Source organism: Vanessa cardui, chromosome 13 (assembly GCF_905220365.1).
Source record: "Vanessa cardui chromosome 13, ilVanCard2.1, whole genome shotgun sequence".
Taxonomy (NCBI): Eukaryota; Metazoa; Arthropoda; class Insecta; order Lepidoptera; family Nymphalidae; genus Vanessa; species Vanessa cardui.
In genome coordinates this window covers 6,317,853-6,336,504 of record NC_061135.1, presented here as the reverse complement: position 1 = coordinate 6,336,504, position 18,652 = coordinate 6,317,853, and the positions used below count along the sequence as shown (strand labels likewise).

Sequence of the window (18,652 nt, the reverse complement as noted above, 5' to 3'; positions counted from 1 at the left end):
ACGATGATTACGGGCAGTCTGTCCCTATGCGTCGTCCGTACGTTGCCCAAATACTGGTGCCGCAACATAAAAGTTTAATGAAAATTATCCGCAGTCATCGTAAGGATCTACTTGAAGTATTGTCGTAAGGTCGTGGAAGCTTATATAGTGATAATGAAGGTATTTATAAATTATAATATTTACTTTAATATTTTTGTCCCTTTGTTGGCGTTGAGAGATTAACAGCTTATGTGGCACACAAGACAAGGGATTCCGGGAAGTGCTTAATGCGTTAATTAGACTGACTACGTGAATTGGAGTTACTTTATACAGTATACATTAAAACTTTTTTAATTTTAAAATATTACATTGATGAATTCCTGTTAAAGATATGTGATATTAAATATATTATGTTATACATTATGACGGTACCTGTACTGATTATATCTGTTAAAAAAAAATACATAATATAATGTAAATTTTATCAGTGTCTTAAGTATTATTCATAGAGTCAGTATTATACTTAATGTATCGAGGTTTATTAATAAATAAATTAACTTATACTTGATTCCAAAGTTAATAGTATTTTGCATTCAAGGACAAAACTATTTAAAAATTTTTTTAAAAATATTAACACGTGCGTGATATTTAATTTAGTAATAAATTAAAGTTTTTTTTTATTTGCATATTTGCAATAGGTACACGGAAATCGCTCAATACATTTAATGAAAAGGTAGCCTCGTGGTCGATAACTTGTATGCTATTAAAATACATAAGCGATATTACTATCATCAAATACCAAGAAATCTAATACATTGGTATAGTACAGCTTATAATCATTTTAATAAATTAAACAACGTTTTATGATATTCATACATTGTGATATATACTTATATCATACCGAAGAAAGACCGTTTTCTCTGAATGAATTTTTCGCTTGATAAAATAAATCAATCATTGAAAACATAACAAAACATTTTATGGCGTACTTATAACAATTTAATGCACAAGAAATTTCTTGTATAAATAGTCTAATAAAATATACATATGGTTAGTTCAGTCACTAATAAATATATATAAATATATTTCAAATATGTACAAATGCATATGATCTAAATTGTAGAGCGTAATAAAATCAAATTATCTGTTGCTTTCAATACATATAATCACAATTCTCATATCGAGCGGAGAGTTGACTTATCGTAAGAAAAACCCAAACTTTAACCCGTTTTTCAAAATGGAAAGAATGCAAAGAAATCTCATCAAGTTAAGCCTCCATATAAAAATTTACCTTCTTGGCCGCTTGCATTTATATATTTTTTTCATACGTAAATAAAGGATTTCTTGGAAAGTAAGTGAGAATTGGAATTGGATTGGATCAATTATATTAATGTATTCAATGAGTAGTAATTGTCACTAAATACAAATTCCCAGGTTAAAAAATACTAATAATCACTATGTACCTACGCTATTGAATATATAAAACCTGAATGAACTCTCTATTCCATATCGATATTTTCTTATATTAAAAGTATTTCAAGTACAGCAAAAGGTTATTCCAAGTTATAACTACTTATGTATTAATTATTATTAGATAATATTATCGATACATTATATAAAATATTAGTACCTACATAGCTCGGCCATTCTGTAAATATTTACATTATTATTAATCTCTACATTTTAAATGTTACTTTATATCAATAACAATAAGTTAATAATAATTAATAATAATAACAATATAACGAAAAAGATTTATCATAATTTGATTTACGAATAGCAAAAATCCAAAATAAATCGCTTGACTCAAAAATGATACGAACAAAGAACGGTAAACTATTAAAATCTCAAATGTTACTTGACAAAACAAGAAACTTTGGTACACCTACTGGAAATGAACTTTCAAGGTTCATGACTGGCCATGTCAGATTAATACAGTCTTCCGTCTTTTCGTAAACTATTTGCAGATTGCTAGCTTATTATTCGTCATTAATTAATAACTAATTAGTCCAGTCAAATTACGAAATGAATAAACATGAGCGAACACAGTTTGGGCATTTTGAGGATCGAAAGGGGGGTGCACCCTGAGCTTAAATTCCAATTTGAGGGGCTGTAGTGAGGTCAGCTCAAGGTCATTTCGACCGAAACGCGTTTAATTCGATATCTCGAGAATGATCACTGTTAGCCAAAAAATTATAGAGACCTTTTCTTTTCCAAATTAAATTTACCAACTTTTTTATTTAAAACTTTTTTTTCTAACATTAATATTTTTCAACTTATGACTCCCGCAAGGCAAAAATTTCATTTTTTTTCCTATTTTTCGTCGTTTTCTCCCCAACCATTGGATTTTATTGAATTTTACCGATCATCAACGTAAAGATCTTTTAATTATGAACAATTTTGTTCTTAAACTTTTTTCTGTAGTGTCAATACCTTCGTAGTTATATATCATTTTACCGAGCGAAATCCGCGCCACTGTCGCAATATAAAAAGGTCAATCGATGAAACTATTTAAAAATAGGGTATTTAATTTGGGTAAATTTTTCGGTTAATTTGGGTAAGAAGTAAATTAACAATTAAAACTGTTTCACACATTTATTGATAAAAAAAATAGGTTATAAAATTCGGAAAGTTAAGCACCCGAGGTCGATGGAAGTGATTCGTGAATATTAAAGGCCCTGGCGGTATCGGGGCATACGTCGTCCTCGTCCATTACGTCAAGATCATCATCGTCGGTAATCTTGGCCATATTGGAACAATAGTTCTCTTGGCAATTATTGCAAATAACTGAGCAAAAGAGGCCGGCCTTTCTGCATCCGCACGCTTTGCCGCAGTTGGTTTTGCATTTGCACGCAATCGATCTCAGTAAATTATCCGGAGCTGGTTGCAATGACATCGTTATTGGCTCCAATCCACGGGGGGTGCGACGCCAGCCCCACTCCTCGGGTTCCAGATAATTTTCCAGCCAGTATTGTACTTGGTAGAAACACCTCAGCGAGTGAAAAAATGCCGCATCAGAGGTAGGAGGAAGGGATTCTAATTTAACCCTCCCACTGCCTGCCATTTTTTTATATCCCTTATATCGGAGCTCGTTGAGATTTGTACAATTCGTGTCACCCGCCTTGCGATACAAATTCAAAATGAATTGTTCGCCGTTTGAAGCGATAGTTGTTTTATCTGCTTTGTCTTGCAGAAAAACTTCAGTTAACGAAACCAAATCCGGAGATTTTTTCAATGCGGTCATTGTTTTCAGCTTGCCTAGGTTGAATGGTGCCGACGTTGTGTCGCAACCACTAATGGCGTGCAAAAATAATAGGTTTTTTGCGGCATTCGGCCCATATATCGGTTTGAGGCAGTGTGGGCTATATGTAGCGTCCGTCGATTTGCCTCGGCCAGGTTTTCTCAAGAAAATGTTGTTGCACGCGCCGGCTGTTGCAGTCAGCAAAACCAGCAAATCCACGTCCTCACCAATAACAACCGCAGCACTATACTCCTGCGAAATTCTCTTAGCCGTACTGATAATTAGACCATCCGCATCCTCTACGGCTTGCTCCACCTCTATGTCTGATTTGATGAGAACCGTTTTCAGTAGTGAGATGAATCTGGTCTTATTGCTCTCGTTGCCTAAAAACTTATCTTGAGTTGCGGTGACGGTCATATTGTCGGTGAAAATTATATCCACACATGGCTTCAACTGGGATCGGCGCAGTCGTTCGGCAGATTTGGTGCCAAAGTTGGAAATATCTTCGGGATAGCCATCGAATACAATTACTACGTCTGTACCGTAGTGTTTTTTTGTGTATGCTACGTATTTCTGGCATATATCGGAGTAGGTAACGTTGCTGCCCCACACAACCCTGTGTAGAAGAAATCCACCGTCAATAATGAATTTTGGGTTCGGCCCTAAGTCCGGAGGTGTTTTTAACGGCAGGAAGCAATCATACAACGTAGATTTTGTGCCGTGGCGCATTCCTTCCTGTGTGAATAACGACATCGGATAAGGTGCCAGCTCGTGTTTTAAGATTTCTTTTAATTCCGTTGGCAAATTTTCAGACAGAGTCATTCGTTGGAATAATAACAGCGGCTGAACTGGAACAACTGGCGCATTGTCATCCACGCGGATGCTGTTGGTAATTGCAGCTAATGGAAGGACTTTTTTTTTTCGTTGAAACTTGTACGTCGCGAATGGTCTTCCGATCATCTCGTTCAACATTTTCGCGCCAACTTCATCGCAAAGATGACAGTTGATTGTCGAGTCGCCGATGGCACCAGTACTTAGTGACCGCAAGTTGCATGCCTCGATGAAAGGTTGGCGCTCACTCAACCAGTTGTCCAGTTTTTCTGAGTCGCTGTTATCTCGCACAATGCGCGACGGTCTAGCATCAACATGCTGCTCAGTAGTTGCGCTGAATACGCCGCAAAAATTTTCGACTTCGTCACAGACGTGTAGCATTGAGATCATTCCTAGAATCCATCTGGATGTTGTGTGAGAGTTTATCCCACGTCCTTGCGTTAGTCCACCAGCTACTTTCATAGGTCGATTTAATCTTTGCTCAATTACCATGTCGGACATAATTCCTGACCACGACTTGTCCGTAAAGTGCATCGTAAAGAAGCCATTAACAAAATCTTGCAGCTCGAAATCAAGAAATTTATCTTGCAAATCCATCATTCTCTGCAGATATATATGTGCTGCTTTTGCGTACAAGAAATGGCCACTAGCGTGGAAATATGGCAACATTTTTTGGATGGTGTCAAGATGCAAGTTCCAATTTCCCGATCTTTCGGCTTCAATGAAGTTTTTCATGAGCGTAACCATACGAAAGTATTGTATCCAAAGTCTTCCGGTCGGGCTCAGCTCTTCAAGTACTTTCAGTTGATTTTCGAATTTCTTATACGCGGCTTCAACAACAGGATTCTCGGCTTCTGCGAGGATGTAGGATCGTTCGGGCCCGGATAAAATCGAATCAAGTTCTTCTCGCTCTTCTTCCGTAAATTCGCTCTCCATGCTGTCAATTATCATCTTGGCTAGCGATTGGTGAACCAGTGTGTGTCCTCTGACAGCCCGAGAATATGCATGTCCAGACAAAATATGGACGACGCTGTTACCAGCGTATATCGTCTGTAGAAGCTCTGTCAGGCCACTGCCATCCATAATGTTTCCTATTGAGCCTAAGAAGGACATCAATAAATGAAACCCGCCCAAACGGAGGACTATTTTACCGACAGGTGAAGTCGAATCAACGCCAGATATAATATCGTGAGCTTTCATGAAAAGCGGAAGGTCGAAAGTGACAACACATCCTTTTTGCCCGGCATCTTTGCATTTTTCGGTAGCCAAACGTAACGCGGTATAAATAGTGTCTTCTTTGGACGGAGGAGCATCGATGACTGGTAATGGAATCACCCTCGTTTTCTTGAATGATCTTTCAGCTATCACTTGCTGCATGAAGCCATTCCATCCACCAATATCGGGTCGAACAGTCCACTTGCCATACAACCATAAAAAGTCGGCAAGCGTTGGAGAAATCGTCAGATTTATCGGACGAATGGAATTGATGTTGAGGGCACAAAGTTCATTCGGGCCACAACGGTTTTCGTATGTCTCGATAGGGATGTGTCCGAACTTTGCTATCTCCGCCGCAGTTAATTTCGTAGATTTCCGCGAGGCAGGTGCTTCGTAAGAGACGGCTTCGCAAGGAGTAACGCACTGTATACCCCCCATTACATGAAAAGTATTGTGGCCATCAATTGTATTAACATTGAAATCGGAATTATCGAAGACAAACTGGGAAAAACCATATACCCCGATTTTTGGAGAATGATTCTGGATACAGCATGATTCAAATAATAACACTTCATTGTAGGAAGAGCAAAATCCAAAAGCTGACAGTATGTCGATGAGATGTTTTGACGCAAATTTCCTGTACAGAAATGTTGCAACTCCCAATTGCAGGGGAGAATGAAATCGGCGAGGTCGAACTGCAGTCATGATGGCATGTGCGATGGTAGTGCAGATAGTTTCCCACTTATTGGTCGTTGAACACTTGTATTTCATTATTAAAGTGCGAAGAAAAACTTTGAGCGATTGTGGAATTGTCGACTCAATATTTTTCATGAAATCGTCGATCGGAGGAAATTCGTCTTGCAGCAAAAGGCCTCGAATATCTTCTAGTATTATTCCTGCTGCTTCTTCGACAACACGTGATCTCTCTTCTGCTGGATTTCCTTTTTTCGCCTTATAAAACGAATCGCTCAAAATTTTCGCACCTGCATTCGTTAAGCAAATAAATGTGCCAAGACGTGGTCGTTCGAATATCACGATATTATCGCGGTACTTGTTTATTAAGTACTTTTTTATGGTACGGAAGTCTACTTCTTCAGCACCCTCGATTTGGTGGGTTATGTCGGAAAGTTTAAATTGACAATCATCATCATTCGATAGCATGTAATTGTATATTGCGTCGACAATGTCTTCGATATTTTCACAACTGCGTCTTCTTTTTACTCCCCTTTTCGGTTTAACTTTTAAATCGAGCCAGCATTTGTGATGGTATCTTGCGCCAGCACCAACATCATCAGAAACTTCTCGTATACGCGCACTCACCGACTGTGACACTTGATCATTTCGGCCCTCCAATATCGACAATATGGATTTTTTCACCGCTGAAAATGATTTTACCGAACTTATACGAATTCGTTGTTTGAGGCGAACGCGTTGGTTCGTTTCTTGAACGTTTTCCGGAATCTTTTCGGTGCAAATAAAGCACGAGTTTTTGAAATCGAATTCCTCTTCATGTGGCACGGGTAAAGGTGTCGGTGTCCGCGATGACGACGAAGAGTCTGACGACAGACTTCGCCGTACAACAGCCGCCGCAGCTCTCTCGTCTCCATAATGTCTTTGACACGAAGAATGCACCCTAATAAATAATTAATACCAGGAGTAAATACTGGAAAATTTTGTGATGATGAAAAGTAATTTTTATAACGGTCAAAAAATAATGAATATTACCTTATACTCGATAGAGAGGTTAACATGCGCTCATGTTCCTTATTTCCCCTTATCACGCTGGCTTTTATAAGTGTTTGTATCCGTTTTTTTTGCACCGTTATAACTTCTCCTTCACTCAACGTTTTGCTGCATATAAAGCAATGTTCCATTTTTATTTTTTACAGCAGCACAACATTCTAAAACCGAAAATACACGATTTTTGATCCTCACTGCGTAGAAGCCAAGAAAACACTGAACAACTGAACGGTTATGCTCACTTCCACTCCCCTTTACCCCGACCCTTTCTTAGGCTAAAAATAGATTTCATGGGACGAGGGTTACCCCAGGTATAAAAATCGAGGACAGATGTTCCTTACTTGCACTAATACACGCAACAGTGTGTCTGTGGATACACGTTGCGACAATGGCGCGGAATTCGCTCGGTAAAATGATATATAACTACGAAAGTATTGGCACTACAGAAAAAAGTTTAAGAACAAAATTGTTCATAATTAAAAGATCTTTACGTTGATGATCGGTAAAATTCAATAAAATCCAATGGTTGGGGAGAAAACGACGAAAAATAGGAAAAAAAATGAAATTTTTGCCTTGCGGGAGTCATAAGTTGAAAAATATTAATGTTAGAAAAAAAAGTTTTAAATAAAAAAGTTGGTAAATTTAATTTGGAAAAGAAAAGGTCTCTATAATTTTTTGGCTAACAGTGATCATTCTCGAGATATCGAATTAAACGCGTTTCGGTCGAAATGACCTTGAGCTGACCTCACTACAGCCCCTCAAATTGGAATTTAAGCTCAGGGTGCACCCCCCTTTCAATCCTCAAAATGCCCAAACTGTGTTCGCTCATGTTTATTTAACCCGTTTTTAGCCGTAATTTGACTGGACTAAATTAGCTCAGCCTATTCCGCTATGAAAGGAATTAAATTATTAAATTATATTTTACAATAACTGCTTAAGATTAAATTCAAATCAATTAGTGGCGTTTCCTACACATTGGATATGTTCTAGTTTAAAATTTAAAATGACATCGCAGTCGTTTAATACATTCTTCTAAATGTAGGTACACAATGTATTCTATACTTAGTTTAGTTCATAAAAAAACGAAATATAATATCTGACTCGTTTTTGTTATTATTATGTATTAAAATTACATTAAATTCGTGATATTTAATTCAACTAATAAAATGGTATCAATTCATGAATGATTAGTGAAAAACACTTGGGGTAAAAATTGCATATTAAATAAAAAAAAATTGCGTTAATTACTAGAGCTCGTCTGAATTATCTCAAACTTAAAACCTGTAAAGTAAAAGAAAAAACATAATTCTTAATACCACTTAATATTTTATGTAAATAAAAAAAATGGTAAAAATGTAGGTATAGAGTATTGATTGATATTTGTTAATATTGTGATAAATATATGACCGGCTGTATAATCTAACCTGTTTTTATAAAATATTTATAGACTTTTAACAGGTCTTCATTTAGATTGTAGGTTAAATGTTAACTTTGAAAACAAAAGTATAATACATGTAACTGACGTTTCGCAGGAGTAGATAAAACGTGTTCCGAGTCAGCTTGATGTACTTAATTATTTTATTTTCAGGGTTTACTGTCGGGCATTTTTCTGACTCTCATTTGGGTTTCGGTAATGGCATTGCCACAAATGACTGATATTCAGCTAGAGAAAATTCTAACTGACCGTGGAACTATGCAGCGGCACATTAAATGTGCTCTAGGAGAGGGACCATGTGACCCCGTTGGTGTAAGACTCAGAAGTACGTATTGTTTAAAATTATTTTTATATACCTTCCTAAGTCCAATGCATAGTGGTCCAGTATGTATTCATAATTATACAGTAAACAGTCTGTAAATATCCCGCTGCTGGCCTCTCACCTAAGGCCTCTTCTTCCTTTGAGGTGAAGGTTTGGAGCTAATTCCACCACGCTGCACCAATGTAACAGAATTTCGTTGAAATTAATCACATGCAGTTTTCCTCAAGATGGTTTACTTTCACTGCCCAGCGCGTGATTATAAACACAAATTAAGCACATCAAAATTCATTGATGCTTGCCGGGGTTTGAACCTGCAATCATCGGTTAAGATGCGCGCGATTATTGGTATATAAATAATTATGTATAATAAAGAAAATAATATAATAATTACAACATCAATGCCCCGCTAAACCACGAATCTGAGACGTTTAGTTCTTTTTGTTTCTGGCTGACTCACTTTGCAAACCGCAACAGCACAATATGAGGTATTAACAATTGGCGGTAACATAAATGATGAGTGGGTTGGGTATTTGCCCAGACTGGCGCAGTGCATACAAAGCTCTACCATGCTCTTCAAAATTGTTAATATTCGATTTAAGCATATTGTATTTTATATTATATTTTACTTAATTATAAACAGAAATTAATAATAAACTCAATTTCGATAACTTTACGAAAGTTACGGTTTTATAAAAATATTTCTTTGCTATACCTACGAAATAAAAAAGTAATTACGTCTACATTTGTAAAATTAAATAAATATGTTTTTTTTTTTAAATTAAGAATAGATTATTTTACGTTATTCCATATTTAAAAATATTTAAGATTTGTAATGAGCAATTTATTTGGTTGAGTCACCTAGTCAGACTTGTTTGTTCTGTTTAGATAGTGCTGTATAATAATTCTTTGTATTAAAATAGTGTATAGTTTCTTAATGGATTCTTATTTACTCTATTCAATTTTGTAATTCCCAGTGTATATGGAGTTAACAGTATATTTTTTTCAGCGTTGGCCCCTCTAGTGTTGCGCGGTTCGTGTCGTCAATGTTCTATGCAAGAGACGCGTCAGATCCGACGTACACTTGCCTACGTCCAGAGAAACTATCCGTGGGAATGGGCAAAAATTGTTCGTCAATACGGCTGAGAGAAAGAAAATATCAATAATCATAAAGAACATCATAACTTACAATTACATTAAAATACATATTTATAAATATGAATAGTCGTATGAACGACATTGAAAAAAAATCTTTAGAATTATATTTTTTGTATATGATATATTGTAATTTAGTAATTAGAGTAAATTCGCACTTAATAAACATAATTAGGATCTTTTAAATATAATTGATATGCTTATAATCAATTAATGTTGCTTCAGTACACTATTTGCACTTTATAGTCCTAATTAATTAGTAAACATTAATCACAAACAATTAATATATGGTCTCAATAACAAAATATAATAAACTACTAACATTATTTAACATAGATTACGTTAATAAAGTTTGTTTAAGTTTTTATTAATAATTGCGGAAACGCGATAAAATTGAACTTCTGTATTGTAAAACATTGACCTAAATTATAGGTTACAATATTTAGGAAGAAAATTTGAGTTGTCTATTTATCTATAATTTTGTTTATATAATAAAGCGTTGTGCCGGATGGTCTGTTTTATATTATTTAGTCATTTTTCTGTCACGTAACGGAGGCGTAGTAGTATAGCTACAGTCGATTTCCAGAGAATTTATACAAATCACTATGAAAATATTTCAATTCACAAATGCGTTTTTTTCGTTTAATTTTAAGTTATTGTTTCGTTTTTTGTTATTTAGTGTCAAATTTATGAATATTTTCTTATTCTTTAAATATTAAAATATGATTATGAATATTGAAACGTTCTGAACACCCCTATGTTCATAGAATTTTTATTATTTTCATTTAAAATTGGAAATAAAAACTTATTTATGCATAGCATAATCAATATATCTATAGACTGATGATTTGTCTCTCTTTAATGTTATTATTTTGACAAATTCTATGTGAATGAACTGTACATATACAAATTGGTAAGGAAAGAGGGGGTCTTGTTAAGTAAGCGGTTACGGCATTACCTTCGAAGCATTCTCTCTACGACCGCGCGCTCGTTGCAACGCAGCCAGTTTGCATTCGCACGCGAACCGCGAAACAGTTTAGAAATCACTCTATAAATCCGGGTCATTTGGGACTCACGGAAAGTAAAAGTGTACCAAGCTATACCAGAACGAATAAGGATGCAGGTAAGAATATTACTTTATGATTTCACAATAACGTCAATTTTCCTGTTCGCATCACGTTGTGAAGCTTTCGTCGAATGTAGATTATTGAACTCGCGAAGGGCGCAATTTTTCACTTGCTTGATTGTCTTGTTTACTATTAGATGTTATTTTTGAATTAGTGAATTTCGATAAAATGTCTAAGAAACGATTGAAGTATATTTATAAGTATTAATTTTTTAAATTATAATTTCAAATAAAAATTAAGTTTATCAACATTATTTTATCGGATATAATATTAGGTAATAAACACACGATACATAATCTAGCATCTAGATGATTAAAGATAACGAAAGTACTTCTTCGCATATTAAAGACATCAACGAACTCAAACCCCATGAAAAACACTTCATCAGAAAACATTTTTTTTCTCTATATGTATAAACTATGTATAAACTTCTGGGATAAAATAAGATTCCTATTTCACGCTGTTGTTATTTCTACGTTAATAGGTGAAGGTCAGACAGTACAATAAATTAATATATACTTGTATTTTTTTAATCAGTTTGTACTTGACGGTAATTATCCTCATTTTTGGTTTACTTTAAGTATTACATGGTCATCTTTATGTACCTCGTGTCATGACTCAAACCGTATTTATACAAGGTTGGTCCAGCAAATCTATTCTCTAAGGAATAAAATTGCCATTCAATAATGGTGGTGTTGAAAAACTTACCGTGATAATTTATTATAACCCGTTTGCAGTGGTACTATCCACCTATAGGTGGTCACCGTTGGATATATATTGAAACCATAAAACATTGATAACTGAAATATTAGCAGGAACCTCAAGCGTCTTTAATTGACACTGGCTTACCAAAACACAACAGTAGGTAACCAAACCTACTAAGAATGGCTGCTTGGCAGTAGAATATAGTATAATAGGGTGGTATTCACACAGACAGGCTTGCATAGAGACCAACCTTTTCCTACTTATTGTTGCCTTTTAGCGAATACTTTATATATAAGGATAGAGTCCTTAAATTATTTTTGAATATGCTTTAATAGTTAAATATAGATATATTTTGTAAAATACTTAATAGTTTTTTTATTTTTTATTATTAAATTAAAAAAATACTTGTTAGCTTTTTGTTATATTTAATTAATAAAATGTACTATACATATATTTGGATAGCATTTCTTAAAAATTTTGAAGAAAAATTAGTTTTAAAACATTAGACATCCTTTTAAGTTTTGAATCATCGAGATTGCAAAAAATATTTGATAACACTAATACAAGTATATGCGTGTGCACAGTTTTACGCCTGTTTATATAAACATTTGGCATAAATTTTCTCTTGTAAAATAATGTATCTAAATTCTGAAATACGCTATAAAATAAGATAAATGATTAAAGAGCTCTGTAAAGATTGAATGTAGGTAGAGTCTGTTTTTTTAAATGCTTTTTCATTTCATTATGTTGTTATCAACAAATTAGTGTTTACTCCATCGAAAGTAAATACAAAATTGATTCACCGAAAAAGATTACGCTCTTGTTTGTTGTATACAGGACTTTATGAGATTGTAATATCGATATACTCGATATTGGATAGAGTTGATAGATATTAAACTAAAATAAGTCAGTTATTACAAACACGAAGCTCAAGTCTTATTTTGGCTTTTACTACAATTTATCAATGGGTTATTTTGATCAGTTAAAATCTCCTATTAATATCATACACCCTTTAAACCGGAACATAGCAATACTAAATATTGCTGTTTAGCCTCCTTAGTTAAAATTAGGAAACTGTTTGGTAAAATCGTAATATGTTTAAGTCGTAGGTGTCTTTCTTATATTTGACATTTGAGAGTAAGGAACGTTTTGAATAAGTAGTAATAAGTAATTAATAGTTATTAATAGTATTAAATTATTAGTTACACAAGACTAAAGATTAATATTGCATGTAAATAGTGTATTTTGTCAATCGTTAAATCAATTTTAAAAAGGAGGTTAATAGGTTCTGACTCTTATGATCACGAATTACTCGATGTAACTAAATTAAAATAGATCATTATTTAAATTTATAATACGTTATTGACAATGTCGGTTATTAACAGTTAATATACAATCAAATGTCTTACTTTTAATATGTTTTCAAGCATTGCTTTAAATAAATAAATATACGGCACTACTTACTACATAGATGAAATATGCTCGTCTAGCTAGGAGAGGTTAATTTGAACACGTAAAATAACTTCTTAGAAATTGGTTATAAAATTCAATAGCAATAAAAGATGATTTGATGTGTAACCATAGTAATAGTTACAAATTCATTATTATTATTATGATTAGGATGAGTAATCATAACTTATTGTAAACAACAGCCCACTTTATTTAAAATGTTAATTTAAATAAAAAAGCGATTATGCATGAGCATTTTGGATTTGCTTAATATTTTATAGATTTTCGATGTTGAAACTGAAAAAGTAACATTGCACTATAAAATAGTAAAACTTTGCATTAACATACAAAGAATAAATGAAAATTTTGTTTTGTTTAGACACTGCTTACTTATTAAAAGTTGTAATTATCCTTAGTTTTCATTAAAATAAAAATATACAATATTCTACATTTGTCGGTGATGTCTTGCATGTTCCTATAGATCTCCAAAATTTTAATGTAAAAGGCCTGTTTTTAGCTCTTTTTAAGTAAAATTTTCGTTTCAAAGCAATAATAGTTTCTGATAGAACTGATATTTCGGCGTGATAAACGTTTGTAAAAGCATCACTGAATTTTGAATTTGATTTGTTGAAGTATAAAATATTAAAGTATTAAAAATTAGAAAAATCGTAATTTTAGAGGACTCCGTAGTAATAAATACACAAACCTGGGGGAACCCGTTCGTTTTTTTCGTGGTTCATATGTTTATAATTCATCTCGTCCTCGGCGTTGAAGGAAAACATCGTGAGGAAACCTGCATGAGTCAAACAAATGTTTGCCATTTGTGATAGCCAACCTACATTGAAGGAGCGTATTGGGATATTTCAAATCTTGTCCTTACTAACTTTATTTTCTTTTATACATAATCCAGACTTAGAAATTTAGTGTACTTAATGTGATACTAATTTTTGTCCTAGTTTTTAACAATTGGCAACCTTGAAGAAATTGAAACTTGTTGCTTATTTAACGAATGACAAATACAAGAGGCAGTTCAATGTTAGAATGAAAAATCATTAAACTAAAACGACAGCTGAGTATTATCGTCGATTGTTGCAGATTGGTTAATAATTTAATTCCTGATCACGTTCCGCGATGGTGTCAGTGTTATTTAAAATCGCGTGTCACATATGACTTACAGCCGGCACAGTTTCTTCACTACACAATCATGATTTACTGGTATTTAAGCAACAAGGTCGCCTAAGAACATACATGTTTATTTTTTAAATAATTAAGATTTATTCATATTCCACTTTAATCACAACAACATTAATAATATACTGATTATAATTTCTTTAATCATTTGAATGTTTATTTATTTGGCCCTGCTTGGCCTTAATAAAACATACGAGTTGTTTTTCAAAGTGTTTTATTTTGTTGAAGATGTCTTGCCCGGTCGCGATGATCCTCTTTTATATGCCTAATTGTATGTAGATATGTAGTAGGTAAATTTAAACATTTTATATTAACAGATATAATAATACAAGTATATATTCAGAAAGCAATGAACTTATAAGTGCCGCGATGTACTCTTCTATTTGTTTATACTTTATACATAATTTTGAAGTTACAAAGAATAATAATATTAAGATATACTTTTTTTTACAGTTAACGTACACTCTGGTCTTGTGTGCTATGGTGGTCGTGTGTGCTACACAGAGCCAGAGGCCGCAAGTATCAGACACAGCTTTGGAGGACGCCCTTAATGATAAGCGATTCATTCAGAGACAACTCAAATGTGCTCTCGGAGAGGCACCGTGTGATCCAATTGGAAAACGATTGAAAAGTAAGTTGTTCTATAGCAGCAAATTTTTCTCACGGTTTACGTAACCTAAAGAGATCGTAATATCATTGCATGTTAAAGAAGAGAAAATATTTAAGTATATGCTTTCGCGTATAAGGTTATTAATTTAAAATATAATAAGTGGAGTAACTAAATTGTGATATAGGTAGTCTGAAAATACTTTCACGGTGAGAATAAAATGGTAACATTTTTCAATTTTTTAAACTTTAAACTACTAAAAATATCAGGACTACGTCCCCGCTGCTCTATCTCGCTTAAAAACATGATAACTATGAAACCACGAGCCATAATTTGATTCGCAATTATCACGAATTAATGTCGAAATGTAACATGAGTAGTTGGTAACATTAGAAAAATGTGAATCACACGTGGCACAGTTATCTTGGATATGGCGCAGCTTTAAACACAATTTTGTTCGTTTAAATTATAGTAGAAATATTCTTTTGTCACAGTTTATAACTACACATTCTTTGTCGATTACTTATGAGGTAAATAAAATAAATTTCGAACACTGATACAATCTATTTACATTGATCATGATCATTTTATGGTCCACTGAAATCTAATTTTAGTCATGAAGTAGGTCGATTAGAAAAAGCGTGATTAATCTGATTTAATACGAAATGAACAATATTAGATAAAAACAGTTAATTATATTGGGAAACTGTTCAATCAGATATAAATAACCTTATGCTTTTCTTATATAAAATCACTTCCATTTGTATTTACTCTATTTTTTCCCAATTTGTGGTTAAGCCTTACTTTACCTTATACAATTGAAATTAATATTCATTTTTCAATACTTTGTTATTTTTTTTTTCAGCTCTCGCGCCGTTAGTTCTGAGAGGAGCATGTCCACAGTGCTCGCCACAAGAAACCAAACAAATTCAACGCACCCTATCCTACGTGCAAAGAAATTTTCCACAGCAATGGGCGAAGATAGTGCGCCAGTACTCCGGTTAAACATTGATTTAAACCTAAAGGCTATATAATTCAAAGAAATTAATTAAAATAAGTAAAACGCCACCAAATGTTTATTACATTATTTCATATTTTTGGTGTTCAAGGGTTTCATAATTCCTTTAACTTTGATAAGTATTCGCACCAATCACTGCGTTCAGTTTCATAAGATACTTTGTTGTTACCTTTCAATGACGATGTATACTCATTGTACTTATTTTTGTGCCTAGTACATTCAAGAAAGTACCTATTGTAAAGGTACAATTGTTTTACTGTACACATACAAACTGACAATATTTTTAATGTGTTGTGAGGTATCGGTAATAGTTAGTAATATTAGTCCTTGTAACATCATCATTTATCTTTCAAATAATTAATTGGACGTGAGCGTATACTTTAAAGTGGTATATTGTAAATATTGTCTAAAATAATAAGGTATTTAATTAGCTTATTTCTAAGTAAATGTTTTATGATATTATGTATGTCTAGATTATTTTATTATAAAATATTGCTTGTTCGCCCTTAAAGGGTTCTCAAAAATTAATTATATTATTAAAAGAATTATTATCTGATATTTGAATTCTTGAAACAACTTCCATAAATTTATTTAAAAAAAATCATAATTTACTACAAGCAATGTATACTGTCTTTCATCCTTAGAACTTCAAAGAGCTAAAGTGGCAACTACAATAATTATTATTGTTTATAATAAATAAAATTAGTTTTGTAAACAATAAAATAATACAAACTATATCTTACTTTCATTTATAATGCAGTACAGAAAGAGTAAAGAAAAAAGAAAAAAGCAATCAAGTTTTTATGCTGAATACCAGCGGTTTTAATTGAAGTATCAATCAATATCTGTTTTATTCCACAATACTTTTAAAAACCTTTATGAATCGTCATCTTATAAATTAAATGTAAAGCTACCAATGTATATTAAATAAACAGTCGAGATGTTTGGTAAAAATGGGTATAGTATAGTATTATAAGTCTCCCTCGAAGTTATTACCAAGTACATATGCCTAGGGCATTTATAAATAACATTGACATAGAAATTAAGTTAAAATTAGCTGTTGAACTAGGCAGCATTTGGAAAACTGCGTCAAGTCATGTCATCCATACCTAATCGTTACGGTTGCCTCACCTTTGTCATACAAGCAGGGAGAAATCTGAGAGAATATTTCTGGGGCACACGACATAGTCTATCAAGGCGTTACATAACGAGTTCAATGGTGAGCTACTTTCGTGGCAGGTGAGTATAACCTTCCGCTTCGCTATCCAGTGCAGTTACCTAGCGTAGTAACGATGTCTGGTAAGCACCAGCGTCAGTCTGAATGTGAGTGTGCTGTTACTTCGTTCCACCCAGCGACTCGAGTGGAGGTGGTTCCTCTATCGACAAGCTTGCTGGTGATAATGCTTGCTTACAAGGTAACATTTGGTAAGCCCTCAAGAAATGGCCTCTTAAGAGGTCTGCAAAGAACAGGTATTTCGTGATACCTGCTCTATACAGCTTTGTAAACAAATAACGTTCAATTATAACGTGAGGTCATTATTCATCAAAACAAATTCAGATCCGAGGTTTCATTGATTTCCCTTGTTGCAATTTCTAGAGCTCTGGGCTACAGCCAATAAGTATGTAGGTAAGTACTTATATTAAAAAGCAAAAGTCAATTATAACATTACATAAATATCAATTTAATTAAAAGGCAAATGAAATAATTAAAAACCAATAATTTCTAAATTAAATCAATCTTAATTTATTAACAAATAATGAACAATGCAAATCATTTATTTCAACCGCGAGGTTTTCCCACTGAACAGTTCTGATCTTAGAAATATGGCTCTGTAGGCTTTTGATAATGAGCAGTGACAACAACAGAAACCGGCACAAACTTGCTTAACATATTCTCGGACTGAGGTGGGCTCTTAATTGACCAATACAACCCCAAAAGAAACATTTACCGATAAAAGTCACCATTTGTCCTATTTACGCGATTTGAGAACATTTCGATAGCCGTCACATGTAGTTTTCGGAAAGCTTACTCAGTTCCGCGGTCAATTGAAAGATAAAGGCAAACTGATATCAAAAAAGCTCGGTATGCTTACTAGGGCAATACTGTATTTCACGTCAGTAAATGCAATTTTAGAAAAATATTACTAATGTGTAAAGTAAAGCTTCTCTGTAACTCTCACTCTCCATTAGTCTCAGCTTAATAACAAAGTGTAATCCAATATTTAAAAATATAAATTCTTTTTTGAGTTTCACTTTGTATTATTGATACATAAACCAATCAAAAAATAAATGTAAAAAGAGAGCCAAGTACAATATTAACAAAAGAAGTGAGATCTAAATAGGTGTCAAGTACAATAGTCAGTCCTGAATGTACATATTTATAACTACTTATATATAGCTAGTCCCCATATACGAATTTTTATTTGTTTATTTCAAATAGTTTTTGAGTTATGAGGGGGTCAAAAGTGGCTCCAAATGTTTCGTGTAATATTACACACGGTGCTGCTAGCCAGTACTGTTACTAGTAGTTGGCTTTGACACGCTACCGCGTGTCTAGATATTATTATTTAAAGGGATCTTGTGAATTAGATTTTTAAAATCAACAAATTGAGATATCAAAAAAGAAATTACGAAAATAAC

The 18,652-nt window shown here is 33.4% G+C and overlaps 1 protein-coding gene across 1 annotated transcript; it reads left to right on the top strand.

Moving 5' to 3' along the window:
• The first annotated feature begins 11 nt into the window (after window positions 1-11).
• LOC124534551 (ejaculatory bulb-specific protein 3-like) lies at window positions 12-16,744 on the top strand. The gene is made up of 5 exons (XM_047110449.1): window positions 12-159; window positions 8,595-8,766; window positions 9,770-9,888; window positions 14,841-15,018; window positions 15,860-16,744. Exons 1-5 carry the CDS (start codon window positions 154-156, stop codon window positions 15,997-15,999), a joined length of 615 nt encoding a protein of 204 aa, XP_046966405.1. The 5' UTR covers window positions 12-153; the 3' UTR covers window positions 16,000-16,744.
• Window positions 16,745-18,652: the final 1,908 nt, after the last annotated feature.

Bases quoted from the DNA above. Each gene is read 5' to 3' on its own strand.
- LOC124534551 (XM_047110449.1), top strand. The intron at 8,767-9,769 runs GTACGTATTGTT...TATTTTTTTCAG, and splicing joins CGTTGGTGTAAGACTCAGAA to CGTTGGCCCCTCTAGTGTTG. The intron at 15,019-15,859 runs GTAAGTTGTTCT...TTTTTTTTTCAG, and splicing joins AATTGGAAAACGATTGAAAA to CTCTCGCGCCGTTAGTTCTG.